The sequence below is a fragment of the Terrapene carolina genome, unplaced genomic scaffold (genome assembly GCF_002925995.2).
Source record: "Terrapene carolina triunguis isolate 2854851 unplaced genomic scaffold, T_m_triunguis-2.0 Scaffold428, whole genome shotgun sequence".
NCBI classification, from domain to species: domain Eukaryota; kingdom Metazoa; phylum Chordata; order Testudines; family Emydidae; genus Terrapene; species Terrapene triunguis.
Window position 1 is genome coordinate 521,290 of NW_020664779.1, and position 24,377 is coordinate 545,666.

The 24,377-nt window shown below is 44.0% G+C and overlaps 1 protein-coding gene across 2 annotated transcripts in view; it reads right to left on the minus strand.

Moving 5' to 3' along the window:
- Positions 1 to 12,905: 12,905 nt before the first annotated feature.
- The window catches only part of MRPL3 (mitochondrial ribosomal protein L3), a 66,025-nt gene continuing 54,553 nt past the window's right edge, over positions 12,906 to 24,377 (minus strand). For both annotated transcript variants that reach the window (XM_026658348.2, XM_024193257.3), the window contains exon 10: positions 12,906 to 13,146. In XM_026658348.2, the coding sequence (XP_026514133.1) occupies positions 12,997 to 13,146 (150 nt within the window). In that variant the 3' untranslated portion in view covers positions 12,906 to 12,996. The remainder of the gene's footprint in view (positions 13,147 to 24,377) is intronic.

Consider the following 24,377-nt stretch of genomic DNA (forward strand, 5'->3'; position numbering starts at 1 on the left):
GGGCAATCAGGAGGACCCGGGTCCTGTCTGTTTTTATCTTTTCCAAGACCCTGCTGATCAGCAGAATCAGGGGAAAGGCATAGAAAAGTTGGCCCGATCAGGACAGAAGGAAGGCATTGGAGATCGCACCCACGCCCAACCCCCCCCCACCCCCACCCCGGAGCAGAAGCAGGCACACCGGCCGTTCTGTCAGGTCGCGAACAGGTCCACTTGGGGAGTGCCCCATGTTTGGAAAATCCTGTGCACCACCTCTGGGTACAGAGACCACTCGTGCTGAGAGGAGAAGTCCCGGCTCAGCTGATCAGCCCGAGAGTTCCGGATGCCTGGTAAGTGATGGGCTTCCAGGTAAATATCGTGGGCTATACAGAAGTCCCATAGTCTGAGGGCTTCCTGGCAGAGGGCTGAGGAATGGGCCCTGCCTTGCCTGTTGATGTAGAACATCAAGGCCGTGTTGTCCGTGAGAACCCTGACCACTCTGCCTGCCAGCTGCGAGTGGAAGGCCGCGTATGCCAGATGGACCGCCCTGAGCTCCTTGACATTTATGTGGAGGGCAAGGTCCTGTGCGGACCACAGACATTGGGTCTGGAGGTTTCCCACATGGGCTCCTCACCTCAGCTCCGACGTATCAGACACGAATTCCACAGACGTGGGTCGGCCCCTGAACGGGACCCCTTGGAGCATTTTCCCTGCTGGGGAGGACCACCAGCGCAGGGAGACTATCACTGGTTCAGGCACAGTAAGGACTTTGTCCATCCTGTCTTTGGACTGGGAGAATACCGAGGCCAACCAGAGCTGGAGGGGCCTCATCCTGAGTCTGGCATGACGAACCATGTACATGAACGCCGACATATGACTCAGGAGTTGAAGGCACGCTCTGGCTGTGGTCACGGGGAACCTTGTGACTGTGCTGATGAGCTCCCTCAGGGTTTCGAATCTGTCCGGTGGAAAGGAGGCTTTGGCCGACGTCGCGTCCAAAATTGCCCCAATGAACGCTACGCGCTGCACCGGAACTAACGTGGACTTGGTCTCGTTCACGAACAGCCCCAGTGTGGTGCATGTGGACAGGAGGAGTGAGATGTGAGCCTGTACCTGCAACCTGGAGCTGCCCTTGACCAGCCAGTCATCAAGGTAGGGAAAGACCTGGACCCCCTGACATCTGAGGTAGGCCGCTACCAGACATACACTTTGTGAATACCCTGGGAGCCATGGACAGGCCAAACAGGAGGACAGTGAACTAGTAGTGCTCCTGCCCAACCGTGAAACAGAGGAAACGCCTGTGTCCCTCGAATATATGAATGAGGAAGTACGCATCCTGTAGATCGAGGGTGGCATACCGGTCCCCGGGATCCAGAGAGGGGATGATGGAGGACAGAGACCATGCAAAACTTGAGCTTTACCATGTACTGGTTCAGGCCTCACAGGTCCAGGATGGGTCTGAGCCCCGCTTTGGCCTTCGGGATAAGGAACCAGTGGGAGAAGAACCCCTTGCGTCTGAACTCTGCTGGCACCACCTCCACCACTCCTAAGCCAAGGAGCTGCCTCACCTCCTGCTCGAGTAGGCTTTCGTGAGAGGGGTCCCTGAAGAGGGACGGGGATGGAGGGTGGGTGGGTGGGGTAGAAGTAAACTGGAGGGTGTAGCCCCGGAAGACAGTATTGAGGACCCATCGGTCCAAGGTCAGCCACGACCACTCCGGGAGAAAAGCACACAACCGGTTGGAGAAGGGAAGCTTTATTGCAGGTGGATCCCTGGTATAAACTGGTAAGTTGCCCCCGGGTGTCCCGCTAAAACTGATGCTTAGAGGGCCCAGGCTGGGGCGCAGGCCGGGATTGCATTTGTGGGCACTTTTTTTAATCCTTTGACTTTTTATAAGGGGGCTCATATCTGGAGTGGGTGGCCTGACTGGGAGCCTGCTGTGGTTTAAACTTGGTCCTGGCCGGGGCCGGGACATAGAGGCCAAGGGTTTTTAATGTTGTGCGGGAGTCCTTCAGACCATGTAACTTCACGTCTGTTTGTTCCGCAAACAGGGCCTTGCCATCGAAAGGAAGGTCCTGTAAGAAGCTCTGTGCTTCGCTCGACAATCCAGACAGCAGGAGCCACGATGCTCTCCTCATGGACACTGCGGAGGCCATGGACCTTGCAGCCGTATCCGCGGCATCCGAGGCTGCCTGAAGGGCTGCCCTGGCGGCAGCCATGCCCTCCGCAACCAGAGCCTTGAACTCTTTCTTATCACGCTCCTGGAGGGAGTCCGCAAATTTGGGAAGGGAGCCCCACAAATTGAAATCATATTTACTCAGCAGGGTTTGGTGATTCGCCACCCTCAGTTGGAAACTCGGGGACAAATAAACCTTTCTACCGAATAGATCTAGTCTCCTCGAGTCCTTATTTTTAGGAGTAGGAGTGGGTTGACCTTGCCAGTCCCTATGGTTGACCGACTCGACCACTAGAGAGTTGGGGCAGTGTGGGTATACAGGTATTCATGCCCCTTGGCGGGCACGAAATACTTCTGTTCTGCTCTCTTAGAGATGGGGGGCAAGGAAGCCGGGGTTTGCCACAAGGTATTCGAGATTTTTGCCACCCCTTTATGGAGTGGGAGAGCCACCCTGCCCGGTGAAGAAGCTGAGAGGACATTGAAGAGGAGTCCAAGGGTTCCTCCACCTCTTCAGTCTGTAGGTTGAGGCTTGATGCCACCCTTTTCAACAGCTCTTGGTGGGCTCCTGCGGGACAGGCGGAGGAGGGGCCGTGATCGCCTCATCAGGGGAGGATGAGTATGGGGCGCGGTACTCTGCGTCCCCACCAGTGCTGCACGTCCCACCACTTGGTCCCCTTCTGAGCGCGGGACTGGGGATGAACACTCCACCGACTCCTTTCTGGGAGGCTGCGAAAGGGAGGCTAACGGTCTTTCTGAGGCTCCGGCCACTGAGTGAGCCACCACCAGGGGCTGCGTCGGGGCCCACGGGGCCCATTAGTACCATGGCACTGGCCAAGGAGCCCAGTGACACTGCACCTGCTGTGGCACCGGCAGAGCGGGCAGTCCAGCCTGACTAGCCTGGTCCATCGACTGATGACTGAATGGAGGCCAGGCTGGCATACGATCGACCGCTATCCCGGGACTGGGACGAGTGGTGATGTCGGAGCGGTGCCAACGCGAGACCGTGATCCCAATGTTGAGGAGTGGGAGTACCGCCAGTAGTGGCTGCTCTGCGACTGGCTCCAACAGGCGGATTCGTGACGGCGGGGTGCCGGCAATCGACGCCTGGGGCTGCGGGAGCAGTGCCGCGGCGGAAACCTCAAGTGAAACGAAGAACGGGAATGGCGTCGAGGTGCTACGGTAGCTTCTCGGAGACAACAACCTCCGGTGCCGTCTGTCCCAGTCTTGACTGGGCACACTACCCTCACGAGGTCTAGGTTCCCTCGAGGTGGAGCGGTGCCTGGAACCCCTGCTAGTCGGTACCCAGCCAGACAACCTGGCTGGGGTTGACGGGGACCGGCGTGGACTGCGCACAGAGAGGTCACTGAGCGGGGAATGGCGTCGGGAACCTTCCCTCGACCGTGAGCGGTACCGTCCAGGCGGCGATTGCGGAGGTCTGAGCGGTGGCTTACCTCTGGACCGGGGAGCCGCCAACAGCGGTGCTACCGGTACCGGCAGTGACATAACGTCTCGAGCCGCCTGCAGGGAGGCTGGCTTGGAGTGGGCCAGGCTACTCCGCTCAACTTGAGTTGGAGGCCGCGAGGCCGATGGGGACTGAGAGCTGCCCAATGTGGGTCTAGTCTCTCCCCCAGTCTTGCTCCAGTGCCTTGGCAGAGAAGACCTCTTCTTCGCCTTTCTGGAGTGTCCCGTGGATAGGGAGCAGTGCCGACTGGTGGAGGGCACTGAAGGGTCGCCGCGCACCGATGCCGCGGTGCTCGGTGCCAACTTGGAGCGGTGCAGCGGTGTCGGGATTAGGGCCAACTCCATCAAAATGGCTCGGAGCCGAATGTCCCGCTCCTTCTTGGTCCGAGGTTTAAAGGATCTGCAAATCTTGAAGCGATCACTGAGATGGGTCTCCCCCAGACAGCATAAACAGTCCACCTGCAGATCACTCACGGGATAGGCCATTTGCGAGTGTCGCACGACTTAAAGCCCAGGGCATGCCCCAACCAAGGCGCACTTAACTAAAACTACTTTTTTAAAACTACAGGCACTACTATAAACTAACAGAGTCCAAGAGGGAAAGCTACAGCCAAGCTGGAGCAGAGCAGTTCCGAAGCACCTTCACTGGCAGCAAGAAGGAACTGAGGGTAGGGGAAGTGCTCAGGGCCCCTTATACCGCGCCATGGCAGCACCACTCTAGGGGTCGCTAGGGTGCTCCCCTATGGGTACCGCTAAGGGAAAAGCTTCCGGCACCAGTGCACGCGGCGAGCACGCACACCTATTGTGAAATGCACATGAGTGCAAAGTTTGCTTGTAGACCAGGCCTTTGATTCTAGAACACAATTCTACAGCAGGTTCTGCAGCCAGGGAATACACAGTGCCCTGCATAGAGAATGCAGCAAGATTATGTGGGACCTTTCCAACTAAATTATTATTTGTCTCTGGGAGCACCCACAAAATCCTAGGCGTTCTCCAGTTATAAAATAAGACATTGTCCTTATTCTGAAAAGTGTAATTTTGCTACTCCTGCAGGTTTTGGTTCTCAATATTAAAAAGTTTAAATACTTCTCCACAGGTCTGTCACATATACCACCAGGCCTCTTTATATCTTTGCTAATAAGATACATTCTTCCGGTGCAGAACCATGGAAACTAAGAAGAAAGTGGAGTGGAACTTTTTGTCTTTGTAATAATTATCATATAGCACATCTACCTCTATATAGAAAAACACCCTCCCCACCATTATCACACAGCCCAATGTAAAACAAGACTAGGTAGATTATTAAAAGGTGTATTGTCAGGAATATAGAACTATGGTCAGTATATACATATCGAAAAACTAGTTGGAACTTTATTTTGCATAGAATCACACTGTTTCCTCTTTGTATGCTCCCCCCAAATTAATCATGTAAGACCATCTGTCACAGTTTCAGAGTAGCTGTACCCATATTCACCCCTCCATGGTCCACTCCAGGAGTGCCCAATTAGGTCTCAGATCTCTAGCTGTCATTTGTCTCTGGGCAGGGATCCTTGTCCCACTCCCTTCTGACTGGGGGTTTTAAGGCTGAACAGCGCCCTGCCATACACTGCAATAGCCAGAGTTAGCCAGGCTACCTAAAGGCTAGCACCTGTGCATTGCTTTCTCTCTGAGGGCTACGAGCAGTTTATTTCAAGCAGTTACATGTTACCACACAGTTATCTCTAAAGCAAGTACCTTTATTCTTAAAGTAAAAGCATTACGGAGAAAACATATTAAAATATACAATAAAAGTTCCTATACTTATGCTAACCATACCAGGTGGCACCCGTCAGTCTTATACAGCCCTAGCAGGACAGTCATTCCAGCCATTGTGCAAGGGTTGGTGCCCCGCCTTAGACAGAAGGTCCTGTCCATTTGCTGGATCAGAAAAAAGCCCTGAGTCAGTTTAAACTCATCCTTTTATACCAAAGTACTTTCTGTGCCTCCTAGTCAACAGAAAACCCATCTTGAACCAGCATATGCAAATCTCTCCAGGAGTTGGTACCTCTCTAGAGTTGTTTAGTCTCAGTGACTCTTCTTAATCAATCCCCAGGATTTTTAGTTCCTGTAGTAGCAGTGCTAACCCTTGCCCATGGAGTAAAACACAATCATACATAAACCAGTCATAAACGTAATACAATGGGCCCCAAAGATACTGCCACGGATTGCAATATCTGTCACCCCATCATCAGAGGCAAATTCATATCAATCACAGCTAATCAGAGAACAGTTAATTCTGAGCAGCTCGAGGTGGGAGACAAGATGAGAACATTTGAAAGCTGCACAAACATAGCGGGTCTTGGGACACGCTCACTCAAATATTTTTAAGCGAGGAGCAAATTCAACTGCCTGCTAATTTAAAAGCTGCACCAGGCATTCAGAGCTCACAATCCCAGACTACCATAGGGTGTGTCTAACGTGGGGGGGGGAGGGGGAGGCAAGCCAAAGCTTTTCTATGTACATCAGGTAAATCACAGTACATGAGTCACACCAACAGCATGCACACAGAATGCCTGTTCCATTTTCAATTCATATCCTGTGAACACATGGCGGTAGTTTGCTGCAAAATGAGCATGTAGCATTTTCTGGGGGTAGATCCTCTTGCTTCAACTCTGAGCAGCATGCATCCTGGGATTGGTTTTGCAGAGAACTATGGCAAACCCGGTGAGTTTAAATTAAATTAAAAATTCCCATGATTCTCCTGTCTCTGTCCCATGTTTTCTTTTCTGGGCTGGCTTGTGCCATTTTTGGCTTGCTGTTGACCAGCATGAGTGGGAGGCTGAAGTGCAGAGACCTGTTCAGAGGCTTGAGCAGCCAGCAAAGCATCCCATAGAGAACACAAACAGCTGCAGGAAAGCTGTAAGGGATGTCTATTATTTGTATGTTGAGTCCCATGGCTGAACATGTTAGCCAGTGGAGGTTGTGTGGGGGTGGTTAAAGTTTAGCATTCTCTATGTGCTTTTGCAAAACCCATACATTCTTTTTTTTGTTTCAAGGATTTTCTATATTCGCTGCAATGTGAACAGTTTCTTTTATGAAACAATAAAAAAAAATTAAAGTTTGAATGAAACCAATGGAAAAAGAATCTCTCTGAATTTGGAAATACATTAAATTAACCAATCTACAGTATAAACTATGCACAAACCTTTAACGAATGCAACAGTGCACACAGAATTGAAAGTACAACAGTAAAAATATTTCAAATACAACAATTTTGGGAAGGGGCTAAAGTTACAGGTGAATATAAACCTTGCCTCTAGCTCTTCTTGTCCTCACAGGTTTTGGGGCTGAGTGCCGCAGATCAAAAATCTCAGGGGCATTGCAGGGCTCAAAACAGCTGGACTCCCAGAGGCAAGTATTCTTAGTGTCGAGCTTGGATCTGGGAAGAAAATGGGAGCTGCTGGGAGTACTGCTGCAGGGATGCGGTGGTTAGGAGTTCCTGCTGGTCCCAGTAGCCAGCACTGTCCAGGGGATGAAGGACATGGCTGGATCCCAAATTATGGGACCGCAGGGTCTATTGGCCTAGCCAGGGTTTCTTTTGCAGGAGGGCATTCCACTCAGGATAATGTCCATGAGTTGCCTCTACATCTCTCAGGTCTTTTTCCATGCTTTCTTTTGTCATGGTGATGCTGTCCTTAGCCACAGCCAATTTTCCTGGCTACTGAGACACTGTCCTTGGCCATTGCTATGATCACCTGGGACAGCTACATTTCTTTCTCTCTCTGGGTCATCAGGTACAGCCGCCACCTGTCAGCCAGCCTGGCTTTGCTCCGTGACTCAGCCATGAGTTCTGTAAACATGTCCTCCCGAGTCTTCCTTTCCGCCCCGCCCCCCTCACCCTCAGGTTGATCAGCCTATCAGCAGTAAATAGAGGCCCTGTCCTTGTCCTTGATGATATGGCGGTTGCGGGTGCTGGGGCTGTGGGAGTAGGGGGGGAAAAAAACCAGTCACTTACTTGTTCATATTCCAGATTAAAACAAAAACCCTATGAGTTAAGTATGTATGTGTATGTACGTTACCTCCCTGAGACTCTTCCCATTCTTTGGGGGAAGCTCAGAGATGGTAAGAGTTCTGCATTTCGTGCTGGGTGCATTTGGATTTCAGTGTGTTGTATCTGCTTTCATGTTGCTAAGGGTGGGTGGGGTGGCCACACCTATGTTCCAGGTTTGCTTTCGCAGTTTGATCTGCAAAGCACTGTGATATAGCCATTGGAGGCATGCAGAAACTGGTGAGCAGCTACTCTGTGCACATGAACAAAAGATCAAACTAATACAATTCAAAACAAACCACCTCCACTTTGCAAGAGAACCCCCGAGTTCCTGATAAACGAGGAGTTAATGCACAGCTATGTGATATGCCACGTGTACACAAGTGTTTTCAAATAGGATTAACTCAATTTGATCCAGTTTAACATTCCCATGCACACAAGCCCATAGTGTTTATGGAAAGGAGGAAGGAACGCTGTGCCCAAGTAACACCAGCAGCAACTGTCTTTTGCTGATCCATTGCAGTGGGAACGTTGAGGTCTTTCAAGCTTATTTTGGATGGTGTTACTGTGCTAGTCAGACTTTTCTATTACAGTTGTAAAGCAAATCCTTAATACCTACTCCCCCCGGAGAAGAATCCATTATTTAAATATAAATTGACAAGCCACTCACGTGTCAATTGAGTATACAGCAAAGTGGATAAAACATTCTGCCCCCATGAGATTATCACAGTTGCACAGGGAACATTGCAGCATGAGGCAAATCCTCTCTTCATTCGGCAACAGCTAAGCAAGTCAGAGATACCTCTTTTGAAAATAGGTGCAAAGAAGCTGCAGAGGGTTGGAGGGCGATGTTGATGCATAGAGAGACCTTGCTCTATGGGAGGGAGAGTGGTCAAGCACTTACAACAAGGGGAATGGCACCTAGGACTCCTGCGTTGTTTCAAGCGCTGTAAGGAAGGATTGTAGGCAGCATTCCTGAGTTATCATCCCAGTTAGTGTACAGATGGGGAGCAGGAAAGAAAGTGCCTTTAGAGCAGGGGTTCTCAAACTGGGGGTCGGGACCCCTCAGGGGGTCACGAGGTTATTACATGGGGGGTTGCGAGCTGTCAGCCTCCACCCCAAACCCCACTTTGCCTCCATTTAAATATATTAAAAAGTGTTTTTAATTTATAGGGGGGGGGGAGGTTGCACTCAGAGGCTTGCTATGTGAAAGGGGTCACCAGTACAAAACTTTGAGAACCACTGCTTTAGAGCATAGAGACAATTAGGATTCCTAGGTTCTATCCTTCCTCAACACACAGACTAACCCTCTGCTGCTTTCTCCTCACCCCTGTAAGATGCGGTGCACCCTTAGGCTGCTGTATTTTGATCTTCCCTATTGTATGTATCATAAGCATGAGCCAGGGAAGTGTTTGATTCCCACCCCCCCGACACACACTCAGAAAGAAAGCAAAACCAGCTTGTCACAAAACAGAGCAATTTAAACAGCCCACTGTCAGAGACAGGATACTGCACTAGATGAAACATGGCAGGTCAGATCAGGTATGAAAATTACTATGTTCCTGGTCAAATTATTAACTGCACAGATGTCACCATCACACTTTCTATTGATCTAGTTGTTTTTTTTAAACCCTTTTTACTTGTACCTGCTTTGACTTGATTCTCAAGTCTTCAGTGCCTCTCAAAGCATCCATCAAGAAACATTTCCATACTTGACTCAGCTTATGGGACAGGACCCCGTGGCCCACGTCCTTTTAGGTGAGAACCCAAGGGAGGGGGGAGTTTCTCTGAATATTTTCCAGAACAGTCCAAGACAAGATTTATTAAGAACAGAAAGAAATCATTCAAACAAAAGTAGTGGTTTTGTATGACATAGCTCGTCTTACACGCTGAAAAGATAAGCCAGCTAGATACACTGAAACGGTTCGGTGATAAATGGCACCACTTTTTATTTTATCACAGAGCTTTGTCCTCTCAGCCTGTCATTTTCTCAGACAACAGCTCACAAGCACTTTCTTGTTGCTTTGTCCCAGGGTCCTCATGGCCCTTCTTCAATTCTGTGGTCACTTGCACCTTTCACATTCCTTTGATATCCCACAACTGCTATAATACTGAGACACTGTTCACAGAACTGTTTCCCAAGATGTCCTATATGTGGACCTCAGCACCACCTCATATGCAAAGTCCATTGTATACTTTAAAGTTTTCTTGTGCTTAATTGGCCTAGTTAAACCATTTTTGGGGAGTGGATTTCCCCATTTTCTTACTTTTCAAACGATTCACAGCAGGGGTACCCACACCATAGGTCGACTTTCAGTCCACAACTGCCTGTGTCCTCCTTGTTCCTCACCCTGATTGCCTTAACTAAACTTGCTAACTTTGAAACCAACTCACTCTCTTGAAGAGATAAGATATATTTCCCCCACTATAAAAACTTGTACTTCTAGAACTTTTAATTCAGGGAAGTCCCTACGGCCTGCATTATACAGGAGGTCAAACTGGTTGATCACACTGCTCCCTTCTGACCTTGTAATCTATTAATCTAGTCTTTATGAAATGTAGATAGAGACATAAGATCCCCCATTCCACTTGCATATCATTTTACACTTAAAGATGAGATGACAAATTCCCCTTCTTTATTATGAAAGTTTATTAATCTTAAACTACATTTGATTTGATTGTATCAAAGGGGTAACCGTGTTAGTCTGGATCTGTAAAGGCAGCAAAGAGTCCTGTGGCACCTTATAGACTAACAGATGTATAGGAGCAACTGATTTGATTGGTTTCTTTATTTTCACTCTATAGGTGTAGCTGTACAGTATTAACCACTGCAAATATAGTTGCAAAAAAAAAAAGACATGAATGGCTCTTCTCTTACAGATACTCCTTTAATTTATTGTGACAAAGTTCCTCTTCTATCTTGGTGGGTCCTGCGCTTATTGGCGGATTTTCTTGAGGTTCATCACGTCGAACACTGAAGGGTTTATCCTCAGGAAACAATATCACTGTTGCCAGCAGGGGGCTAAATTGCAAATATTAGTAGGACCATTCAGTGCATCAGATTACAACATTCCACTTTCTCATGGACACTTAAAAATAACAATTGGAATACATGACTTATAATGGAAAGGGCTAGTGCTAACTTCTTAGCAATGTACTTCTAAGGTTTATGACAGGGATCGGCAACCTTTGGCACGCGGTTTGCCAGGGTACGCACCCTGGTGGGCCGGGCTGGTTTGTTTACCTGCTGTGTCCTCAGGTTCGGCCGATCGTGGCTCCCACTGGCCGCGGTTCGCCATCCCAGGCCAATGGGGGCTGCGGGAAGCGGTGCGGGCTGAGGGATGTGCTGGCCGCTGCTTCCTGCCGCCTCCATTGGCCTGGGACGGCAAACCGCAGCCAGTGGGAGCGGCGATCAGCCGAACCTGCAGACGCCGCAGATAAACAAAACCGGCCCGGCCCGCCAGGGTGCTTACCCTGGCGAGCTGCGTGCCAAAGGTTGCCGACCCCTGGTTTATGATATATGAGCACTGGTGACTGACCTGATTTTATTTTTGAAGGGGGTGAAGGGAGAGCATTATGCAGTATCCCTATTTACTTATAATTAGAGATACTTGCTGAGATTAAACCAAGCTATGTGGCAACAACATAGATATTACCAGTTCACAGTTCTGTATTGTGTGCACTAAGTATATCAACATTATCCCTCCCAAATTATTATGTTCCCTGTGAATATCTAATGTGTATAAAAGATGTTCTAATCTCTTGGATACAGTATAACAAATTCAAAATACCTTCAGTAAACTACAGGGATAAACTGAGATAACTCCATGAATATTGCTTTTAAATGTGATGGGACCTCACCTCTGGGATGGGCATACATATTTGTTCTCAAGGTTTCGGTAAATCATTTAGTAAAATATAAAATACATTTTAAAGTACATCAACTTTTGTAGTGAAGCTGCACAAAATTAATGGATGGATTTCCTGACAACCATTACAGGAACTGTAGACATAAAATGGGACTTTGCCTAGGGATGCCCTCCTCCCCAACATTACATGTGAATGCAAATCTTTTACTGTACAAAGCACTTGGTAGGCAATTAGGTGCCAATTCAGCAAACAGATAGGCACATATTTAATTTTACGCTTGTGATTAGTCCTATGGACTTCAAAGGAAATGTTCATGCAAGTAAAGTAATGGTTTAAAGGATCAGGCCTATAAACAGTAAATAACTTATGGAAGGTAGAGAAAGCCAAACGGAGAGTACTTGCACTTTGACCATTATAAAAGAATGCCTGGGTAGAAGATAGGAGTGATAGGGAGAAATTAATTGTACAATAGACCCTTCACACTTGGCTCATTTTTGTTAAATGACGAAGACGACTAGGGCAGGCCCAAAGCTCTTCCATAACAATATAAAATCTCAGATATGAAGACAACTGAAGGGGATGTATTTCTCTAGATAACTTCATGAAACTGTCCCTCACATAAGGTATCAGAACAAGGAGCCAATGAAGGGGACAAACAGACAGCTACTATAGTCCCTGTGTCCACATTACTGAAAATGTCTAGCCTTTCTAGCCAGCGAGCACTGCCACAACTCTTACCAGACAGACATTACTAGTCTCATTCTTTCCTCTAGGAAATGTAAATTGTGTAACTGTTGCTCTAAACTCAGAGCACTAAAATAAAGAGGAAAGGAGCTTTGATAAGGAAAGGGAAATGAAAGGTGGAAAAGATTATAGCCCCAGAGGCACAATGGGGCAATTGCCTATGGTGTTAGGCCTGGAAAACAGAGAGCTAGAATTCTTCCCCCCCTCCCTCTCCTGCCCTATTCTACTCAACATGTTCAAGTTCATTCTTTGTAAAGTCCTAGACACTCCATTTATGTCCCCAGATGGCTAAATAGGATATTTAATAAACCTTTTATTTTCTGTTTAGTCCAAGTTAATCAGTACATATCCCTCAGGGGAAAAAACTACTATAAATTTTGTTCTGTTAATAGTCTCAACTTCATCAATCACGTAACTGATGCACGCAATTCCACGACAATGGATTTAAAGAAATATAAATCTTGGCAGTCTGTGAAAGGGAAAAAGTTACAAGAAGCAATTTTGTAATGTAAAAAGATAAGTCAGCAATATACCCATTACTTTGAAACCCTTCCCTCAACTTACCACCACCCACTGTTTTAATACGGTTTTGGAACAGATTGTGGTAAATCTTGCTACCTGAAAAAAACCCCCACAATGTTTGATGCGTTCAGGTCATGCAGTTTCTGGGTTTGTAATTGTTCAGCATTGCAAAGTTCACAGAAATAATGTGAAAGTTGCACGTTCTTAAAGATGTCAATAACACTAAACATATGTGACAGAGGGATCAGTGAACTGGAAAACTTCCTGATCGTACAAGTCTTCTGGTAGCTCTTCTTCTCCATCAGCAAAAAATGTGGGGAATGGAGGATTTTTATTGCAGTCTCGGTAAGTAGGTACATTTGTATCTCTGACCTAGAATGAAAAAAGGTTTAATAAATCAAACAGATGATTCACAGATAGTAATATATTTAAACCCCAGGAAATCACTCTCTTTCTATGCACGAGGAAAACAGAATTCAAGTTACATTTATTTTTCTAAAGAATTCCATGTCTGGACATTAGTTAAATTAATGACAATATCAGCTCATGAATCTAATATTTCGTGCTTGAGCCATTAGACTTTAAAAACGTATAATTCAACCTTTGTACCGTGCTATGGGATGAATCAAAGTCAACCACTAAGAAATCAGAGTAAAAAATTACACCTACCATACAAGACTTTTAAGTTGACAGTCTGCATATTTTTAACTACTATTAATGTAAGTAAAATCTAAGATTAATCTAACAAAGATTAGAGAACTATGTCCGTTCAGTTCTGAACCTGGTAGCATTTTGTGTACAGGGAGTTTCGTGTTTTTCTTCAGTTAGAAAATTTCCCTATTGCACCTGTGAATTTTTTGACTCAGTAACAGAGAAAAACATTTTTTTTTTTAAATGGGAAGATGCAATTGTAAAAGTACAAAAGGATGAGAGAGGGATGAAACTACTTAATTCATTTTTTTAAAACTGACTAGATTTTAAGTTGATTGTGTCCCTAGAAGTGAAGTACGACTGTACTTACAATTTCAGAAACTCAAGTGCTAGACATGGAGTTTAACATTTTTCTACTTATCTAAACATATTTCTTTATACAAATAATAGAAAGTCACAAGAATTTTTGGAATTGGGTTTAATATGGATCACCAGTTTGCATTCCTCATTAACTTTTGTACAACCAAAATACTAGTCTGAAACAGTATTTACCAAAAGCTGATAAAATTGTAATATCATTTAGATTTTTATATTGGATATACAAAATGCTTGCTATAAGAAGATATTAAAACTTAATTAAAAGCTATCACCATCAATTCTTCCTGACTTAGAAAAAACTTAATGTCTATTGTATTTAAAATACAGTAGCTTAGTAACAAAGAAAGTACAAACAGATCTGTATTTCATATAAGAATTTATGGTAAATACCTATATAATTAAAAGAACACAAGAAGCTATGTCTTTTTGACTGTTGCTCTTAGTATCTAATAAGTATTTTGTTACTTTATATCCCCCACGCCACTCACTCTCTCTCTCTCACACAATTTTGGCAACTCAAATGAATTGCATGCTCATATGCAAAAGCCCAGCTAAACACAACTGCCCATTTGCATGTGCAAATCTGATCATTATGCATGAATTCACAATACTTCTCTGAGCAAACTAGGAAGACACTTGCACACAGCAGGGTCCAGGGAGCGCTACCTCCACCCCCTGGCTCACTTAGAAGGCCACCCACTTGTTTGGGTTGTGGGGGGATGCAACCAAAAAATATAACAAAGTGGGGACTCAGCTCAAAAAGTTTGAAAACCACTCAGGGTACAGGCAGAGGGTAGCTAGGGGCTGTGCGTGGGCAGGGGGGTAGCTCAGGGTGCAGGCAGGGGCTGTGTGCGGTCAGGGGGTAGCTAGGGGCTGTGTGCGGGCAGGGGGGTAGCTAGGGGCTGTGTGTGGGCAGGGGGGTAGCTCAGGGTGAAGCCAGCGGTTGTGTGCAGGCAGGAGGTAGCTAGGGGGTATGTGCGGGCAGGGGGGTAGCTCAGGGTGCAGCCAGGGGGGTAGCTAGGGGCTGTGTGCGGGCAGGGGGGTAGCTCAGGGTGGGGGCAAGGGGGTAGCTAGGGGCTGGGTGCAGGCAGGGAGGGAGCTCAGGGTGCAGCCAGGAGTTGTGTGCAGGCTGTGTGCAGGCAGGGGGGTAGCTTAGGGTGCATGGAGAAGGACAGCAAGGGGCTGTGTGCCAGAAGGGCTCCCGCTGTGGTGGCTGCTCCCCAAGGGCTCTGCTGGCCCCAGAGCCTGGTTCCCCTATCTGAGTGGCTCTTATTGGCTGCATGAGCAGTCAAAGGGGGCTGGGAGCGGACTGCAACCTTGGGCACCAGCAGCAGACGGGGGAATGCCACGGCTGCCCGCTCCATGGCACCACCAGCCAGAGGATTAGCTGCTCTGCACTGCCTGGTTCTGGCTTCCCACCTACAACCTGGCCAGAGGGCTGGGCCTGAGGAGGCCTGGGGGAGAGGAGGTGGTGGGGGAAGGGGTGTAGAGCTGTCCCTGGACTGCCCCACTCTGGGTAATGGACTGCAGTTTGGTGGGGCAACATCCTTGTGCCCCACCCCCAACTCTGCCCATGGGCTCAGGGATTCTGCCCGTGGGGAGCACCGGCCCCAGCGGAGTGTGTGTTGTGTGTGGGGGTGGGTGCTGGGGCTCCTGGCTTCAGGGGGGGGCGCCAGCTTCAGCCCTGTGCCACTCCTGGCGTTGGGGGGTGGGGCCACCAGCTTCAGCCCCGTAGGAGACACAGAGGCTCCCGGCATCAGCGAGGCTCCGTGGCCTCCCTGAAGCGCTCGCGGACTCACTCCTGATTGAGAACTGCTGCTCTAGACCATTGTGTTTGTCTAATCGGCTCTTAAAAATCTCCAGTGATGGAGATGGCACAACCTTCCCTAGCCAAGTTGTTCCAGTGCGTACCCACCCTGACAGTTAGGAAGTTCTTCATAATGTCCAACCTAAGCCGGCCTTGCTGTAATTTAAGCCCATTGCTTCTTGTCTTATCCTCAGCGGTTAAGGAGAATAATTTTTTCCCCTCCTTCTAACAATCTTTTATATATTTGAAAACTTATGTCCCCTCTCAGTCATCTCATCTCCTGACTAAACAAACACAATTTTTTCAATCTTCTCTCAGTGGTCATGTTTTCTAGACCTTTAATCATTTTTGTTGCTCTTCTCTGAATTTTCTCCAGTTTGTCTGCATCTTTCCTGAAATGTGGCACCCAGAACTGGACACAATACTCCAGCTGAGGCCTAATCAGCGCGGAGGAGGTTTTTTTGAATATGTGCAGTTAAAAAAAAAAAAAGCTCTTTAGGTTTCAGAGCAACAAGAATTCATTTATGAAATGGATCTAATAATATAGCATTCTGGAAGTTCCTAACAGGAGGATAGCCCCTAACTCAAGTGTCACTTATATTCAGAACTCTTAAAAAAAATTACACTTTTGTAAATTGTGTTTTTCATTCCTTCATGTTTGTTTTCATTACTTTTATGCTCCACCCATCTTTCTCAGATGAGACATAAATCAGATTATTTATGACATCTTGCGACAATATCTGCAATCTGATAATCTGTTGCAAATCTGGTGGAAACGAAACCTGGGCCATGATACTGCTAAGGCTTACATATGAGTTTAACTTTATGCACTGAAAGCAGTCCCATTGTTTTCAGTGGAGCTACTTGAAGTGTGTGAAGTAAAGCACATACGTAAGTCTTTGCAGAAGCCGGACCCGGGTTTGTAGACCATATAACTTTAAGAAACAGTACATTTTCAAGAAATCTATTGCTACAGTGAAAGTACTTTTTATACTGACCTTTCTACATGTGAAATTTTTTTAAATCTAGCCTTGCAAATCCAATCTTTGAGGAAAATAAGTAGGTAGAGTTATCAGTAGAAAAATATTTTCCTCATGCCCATAGGTTGTATGAGGTAGATGATAAAGCCCTGGTATCTCTGCAGAAAAAGGAACTACCCACTGAAGGGCAATGAAATCTCATTTAAAACTAACCTCGCCATTTCTATATTACGATATATGAAGTTCTTTCTGAAAGCTGTAATAATCCCCTTCATCAACTGAATTTAACTGTATTCAGAAGAAATATATTACAACAGAGGTAAATATGCCCAGCAGAAACAGGAAACTTGTTTTTCTATTACCCACTTTTATAACAGATCATGCAGTAAGTTCAGTAATTGAGAGACTGGTCTCACTTGACTGGAAAACACATACAATGGAACCAGTTGTTTATGGCAGAAATTGAACAGAACAAACAAAATCCAGGCCTGAACAATCCGATACCAGCTGACAATTCAGTTCTGATAGAAAGACATTACTTTACTCAGAATACTTGATAGTACTTTAGCCTCCCCACAGAGTCCTGCAGAGATATCAGGGTGGATAAAAACAGATTTTTAAAAGTATAGTAAATAAAAAAAATAATATTCAAGCAGTTCATATTTGCTGCCAATATTTTAAGAAAGTCAATCCACTAAACTTATGGAATTCACTGGTTAATCATCTGGAACCAGAGTTTCTGAAGTGCTAAAGCAACTTTGAACAGCAGTAGCTTCTTCTGCAAGTGCAGAGAGAATATTTTCTTCATTTTAGTTTATTCAACTAGTTCAGTTCAATTACTAGTTCACTCAAAGTTGAGAAACCTATTGAGAGGTGAAAAAGGAGGAAAACCTATTTTCTACTTCTAATCTATGAGGAAAAACAAAGTGTGAAAGAATGAGATCTACTAGTTCTAAAATCTTGAAGGACAAGATGATCAGAAAATTAAATTCACCAACTACAGATATTTCCTTTGTTTAGTAAATTAGTTTTAAATGAAAAACATGTTTTGATAAAAAAATTTATGTAACCAGCACATTTAAGGTAGTTTTAGTTATTAAATCAATTTTAAAATTATGTTTTTGTGCATTTAATCGAATTCCAATTTCCAAATGCAGTTGGACACAAATCACAAGTAAAAAAAAAAGTCAATCTAGTAAATAAGAAATGCATCTTTTGCCATTTTCTAAAATGAAAAATGTAAAAATTAAGAATCTGAATAAATGCATATTAAGCTATATATGTGCTTAAATTTGTATGAATATAGTAGCTTATCCTCCTGATTAGCAAAAAGTAATGCCAAATGGTACCAACCAATTTACTTTAGGAAAATAACTAAAAAGTACAAATGCAAAGTTAAGATTACAATAGATAATTTAAATCAAGACTTCCTATTTGCTAATTTAAATTAGGATTTCAATTGATTATTTAAATCAATTCACCCTGACAGATATACATTTTGGGACCACACCATAGCTAAAGGCTTGTCTACATGGCAAATGATTTGCTGGTATAGCTATACCAGCAGGGTCCCCTACTATAGGTGCAGCATTAGCAGACAGGAGGAGTTTGATGGCATAGTAACACCATCTCCATGAACTACATTACCTATATTGATAGAAGCACTGCTCTCTCAGCACAGTTGCATTTAGACTGGGTTTTTTTTCTGGCACAGCTAAGTCCGCTGGGGGAGAGAGGGGGGAAGTGGGTATGATTTCTCCCCACCCACCTTTCCACCCACTCCTAGCTTACATAAGTATGATGGAAAAACTTTATAGTGTAGACTAAGCCTTAGATTTAACATCCTGGCTTCCTATGACAGAAACTGCAGGTTGGAATTTCAGCTGGGAAGTCTCAATAGCTTCCTAAATGAAATGAGTTTCCAGGCTTAAAACACAATTTTGTTTGAGTTTTGAAGAGTTAGAGGAGGAATTGGTTTCACATGTCAAAGTGGCTCTCAAATCCTTGAGACTATCTTAGGTGGGCTTGGAATTATGTGCTGGTTACAATGGATACATGATGTTTTTGCACAATCTATTGCTCCAGGATACCATATTTCTCTTCTGCCATATACTTATTAACACTGTTCTCCAGTCATGCACAATCTTCATCATGTAGCCACAACGACAGCTGCAGTGTGAGCGGACAATGATTTGCATTTTGTGTCTTATGTCTTTATGTGGATTGAGGTTAAAATCGGAACATCATGACTACAAAGGTTCTAGATCACAAGAATGAGGTAACCTGAACAGTAAAGTTTAGTGCCATCTTCATTGTAAAAAAGAAAATGAGTTACTGAATAACTGTGCAATCCTATTAGCGCCTCCCTTGTCCTTCTTTTCCGCTGGCCTACCTTCTTGTCCATTTGTGACCTTTATTTGCCTCATCATTTAGGAGTATGCACTTTGGGGCAGAAACCAAGTTTTTACTTGATGGCCTTTTAGTTCATTCCATCGATAGCTTACTCAGTCGGTTAGGTTTTTGTTTGTACATTTTTGGCAATTTCTCATTATGAAATGACATACTGTGCTTACCCAATATGGACTGTTTTGAATTCCGTCAGTAAAAGGAACTTAGAAGTTGATGAACCATTTGTTGCTGCACATGAATATTCAGTTTTATTTTCCATTAAAAAGTTTTAAAACACCCTTTTATCCTAGGATTTAGGAATAAAGTATCTGTTCTTAACTGGTGATATTTATAAACTTCTCGAATCGCTGTCCAATGTCAGTTCACTTGTGTATGTCCAATAGCCCTGTTTGGCCTTAGAATTAATGTGCAGAATATAATGTTAAGTGGCATTTTGCAGATAGTTTCTTTTGTGCATTCAGGTGGGTTCTTGTGTATTGCTGTATATTTCAAAGAGACCTTTGTCCTTTTCAGCAGAATGGAGCGATACAATTTTTCTTTAGAACACTCTCTTTGGAGGTTTCACAGGTTCCAGGAACACGAGCCACATTTGATGTAACAACTGTTTTCTTTTGATTTGCTAGCGTAACCAAAGCTAGTACTCCTTTTGTGTTTTCTTTCAGCATTTTACATTCAGCTCTTTCAACAATTGTGGGTGGATTGCGCAAGTTTTGCTGTTGATGTCATGGCAAACACAGGTGCACTAATGCCAAACTGAAAAAAGGTCTGGTTTCCTTTTGTCTTTAGAAGATTGTTTGGCGGCTGCTATTGCAGGTATATGCAACCAAGGAAAGAATTTAAAATTTTCACTTTACAGATGTGCTTAGTTGTTAAAAGGCAATGTAATGGTTCTCTCTTTTTAAGACAGCTATTGAACTGTTTCTTTTATGTTTATAAGGACAGCACACTGAAGACTTTAAATACTGTGTTACTGCAGTAAGTCATGGACCAAAACAAAACTGAAGAATTCGTTGCATACTACAGCAGTTACACGATACTGTGATTCAGGTATAAGTGCTAGTGAAGTGCTCATGACCCAAATACTAAGGGACAAGAAGAACAGCCTGAGGATATCCTGATCTAGTAAAATAGCAAGAAAGAAGAGCCATCTATACAGCTTTTTTGTTCTTCAGTGTTCTCTGAAGCAGCAATGGAAGAACTCAGCAATAGTATGTTTCAGAGCAGAGACCGATGTATCTAGGGAGATATAAATATCCAGGGAGAAAGACAGTGGTTGAGATGACCACAGCATGAATCTCCCTCCCTGCAGCATCCTGAGGCCATGTGCTTCTCTGCAGAAGGCACCCTGCTGATTGGGCAGCCTATAGATTACATATCACTTCCACAGGGGGCTCAGCACACTCCCTCAGGACTCTATGAACTCAGTGGCATGCAAAGCTCGGTTGGTTGCAGGATCAAGCCCTTAATTATTTTATTCTTTCTATGTATTAATAGCAACAGAGGCCTCAATCTGATTATAGGGAGAGATCCTGGGGCGGGTGAGGGGTGGAAGATAGTATATAATCATGTAACTGAAGACTGTAGACTGTATCATAATAAATACACACAAAGGGGCTGAACTGAGGTTGCACAGGCACCCTTAATTCTGGCACTTCCTAACTTTTGAGTGCTTGAGATTGCAACCTGAATGTTCTTTTAATGGGGGGGGGGGGGGGGAGAGGAGGGGTGTTTGTGTGTGTAACACACATATAAATTGGGACTTGAGGCCACTAACAGCTAATTCTTCTAGAGGGAAAGGTGGCCAGCCCAATCAGATATGGACAGGTTAAACTGTAAGGCTGGTCTGATTCTTGTTTTACAGTTTACATGCTTGGGCCTGATCCCATATAATGCGCTGTGTGGGTGCAAGCTCTGCCTGCATGGAGAAGCTTGGAGGATTTTGGCCTAACGGTTTCCCTGATGCTCCCCTAATGAACCTTTAAGAGCCATTATCTTTATGGATTATAAAGCCAGAAAAAGCCATGACGATGACCTAGTCTGACCTCCTGTACAGTACATAATAGGCCATAGAATTTCACTCAGTAATACATGCATCAAGCCCATATCTTGGGGGTCAGCTACAGCATATTTTCTTAAAGACACCCACATTGATTTAAAGATGCCAAGTTGTGGAGACCGCAAAGGAGCATACACTGTACCACTAGAGCTACAGTCAACATCTTGAGCAGACTGGTATCTAGTTTATATTTCGTTAGAGTTGGTACTGTAATACTTTTACATATATTAAGACACTCGTAGATAAGGTACTGTTCTCCAAGAACTGAATTTTATTGGCCATCCTAGGGACAGAAAAAGGTCTGAAGCTTTGATCCACTATGTTTTCTACCTGAGATTTAAGTACTGATCCCCAGAAGGTAACATTACCAAACACTAATATCCTGTTAGCTTTGAATATCCAGTAATACTTAGGTGATATAACTTAATTTAGTAGTGGTATTATGTATAGTATATGTATTTTGTTTTGCTTAACTACAGTATTATATTCCCTTTTTACATCTGTTTGTAATTTTTTACAGAAGGGTGAATAAAATAGTTTAAACAGACATGAAAGGTTTTTTACATGCAGAAAGTTAAAACTGGTTTGGTCATGATTTTGTCATTAAGTCTATAAAACAGAAAGGTAATGGACTTTGCAGATACTTAATAAACTGTGCATATACATTATTCATGTACTGTCAAGCATAATTGGCAGTATAAACAGAAATACAATTCAATTTCAGAAATCCATCAGCATAAAATACTTAAGCATCAAGTTTGATGCCCATTTAGGAACTGATTAAGTCACACTCACATTCGCAGTTTAATAGGGCTGCAGGCTATGTCAGTGTTAGCAACTACAGCAGCAAAGTGCAATTGTTTGTGAAGCAGAAAACTTGTTTAAATGTACAAAGTAAGTCTGTAATATTTTTGCTTCTGTTCTAACTTTTCTGATGTGAAAAGGCTAGAAAGTTGTGGCTACAGAACGCATACTGAACTACGTACCTCTTCTAGCCCTACAGCATCCTTAAAAGACTAGACATAACATTTAAGTTGAAGAATTGTATCTTCATACTTTTCCTCAAAGGAAAATTACAGATGTGCCATAGTTTTCCTTCAACTGAAATAGAAGTCTCATGTTCCAGGACAGGGCAGATACAAAGGACTACAAAGACTATGGCAAAACACAGGCTGATTTCAACAGGAGCAAGATTTGGACCACCACAAACTGAATGGAGCTTACACAAAGTTTTTCATGCCCAAGAACTTGGGAAGAATAGTTAATTTAATACCCTGATTTGCATTCATTGAAAAAAATCAGAGGCCTTTTATAACAACTCCATAGTTAAGGATCAGTTCCATTTCACATTTAAAGCAGAAATTTAAACTTCTTGGTTGTATTAAAAATTCAGCACACATCCTGCCTAAACCTTGCAGCACTTACTCTTTGAACACAGAATGAATTTTCTGAGGATTTACAAATAAATCTGTTAATTAGCTTGAATTAAATCATTAAAAACTGGGCACTTTTAGAAATTTAGCATCAGTAAATACAGGCGAGTCTCATCTTAAGCGGGGGTTCCGTTCAGTGGTTAGCGCGTAAAGCAAAAACCGCGTATAGTCAAAATTACATTGAGTTGAATGGCGGGCGGAATCGCCCGCACTACAGATACAGTATTAAAATTGTTCTTTTTCTCTTTTTTGTTTTTTGTTTTGTTTTTGCTGACCGCATAAAGCTGAAATCGCACATGTTAAATGTGCATAAGATGCGACAGACCTGTACAATAATTCTACTGATTGTAATGACTCAGTGCTACAAGGGAGACTGGACACATATCAAGAGTTCTTCTTTGTAGATTAACTGCTCCAACAGTTATTGTTCTTTAAAAGATTCTGTGGCTGCATGCTAGCTTAGGCAACATGGCTTGAAAGGCTCCCCAAGGCATGGCTACCTTAGCTCTACTGTGTACTGAAGCAAAACTACTGGGGGTGCCCTTACCGTGCCATGAGACATTGAGAAGGAAGCAGAGAACATTGAATGCCTGAATCCCACACCCCCTCACGTGTAAAAAATATTATAGGGAGAAATGCCCATTAAGGCATGTGAACAACCTTAACTCTGCATGGCATCAATACAGGTAGAGTTAAGGTTGTTCAAATGCATTTCTTATCTTAACATATTGGGATTTCTTTTACAGGTAACCTTAATTCTGAATTTCCTGGGTTTACAATGCCTGGGTTTGGAGATAATTACAACATCCCTATAATATTTTTTACACTTAAATTACTGATATGTACTCTCAACTTTAACTCAATCAATGTAGTTTTTTGTCTGGGATATCTACTAAAGTTTCTATTAACTTTATCTACCCTCTAACAATAGTATTACAGTTAGAGTTTACCATTTAATAACAGCAAAAAGGTAGACGGATTCCTCCTTCTTAAACTTATAATGTGTGAGTAGGTTTGCTTAGTGTTTGCAAGAATCCATGCTTTCACTATATGTGATATATATCAGTACAGTAAGTCCAAAGGCAACTGTGTGCCTCAACAAAAGATAAAAAAAACACCCTAAATTGTAATACCCCCTCAGCTTTTACAAAACCCAATTAAAAAGGAAATAGTCTTGTGCTTTCCCTTAAAGGATATAACAGATTAACTTGTGTATAGGGCAAAGGAGATAACTCCAGAATCGTGAGCTCCTAACAGAAGAGATTCTGCCTCTTTTCTTCTCAATTACATCTGTGGAACAGCCAGTAGTTCCAGTCCCTGTATCTCGGTAAGAGGAATAGAAGGACATAGGTATTACTTGAAGTAGGTTGCTTCAGTAATCACAAAATCCCAGTTTGTAAGTGTTCAAACTCATTTGTATCAGAAAAGTTTTTGCGTTCTTGCCCAAAGAAGTTTTTTTTTTTTAAATCTTCTTATATCTAAGCAAGGATCTCTTTTTAAGTGACAAAGCAAGCTTTTCTAGCTGACTCGAAAATTACTTTGTCAAAGTTATTTACCTGCATAGTTCAGTGTAAAGTATAAAAGGCAAGCCCCTTTCTAATTAAACCAGGGATTCGCCATCATTCAGTTCTGAGACTTTGCTCTTTCATTGCTGAAAACAAGGTCTGAAAAATTCATGTGATTAGTCGGAACTGGTCCCATTGTGGATACACGGATATATATATATGTACACACACACACACACACACACACACTCACTCTATAGCCGTAAGGTGCACTACAAGGTGGTTTAGTGGTTGCCAAGCAACAGATAGGGGCTCTAGTACACTATCCCTTTCCTCTTTTCTTAAGAAAAAATGTTGCTATTATGTTCCTGCCTACTCGGAGCT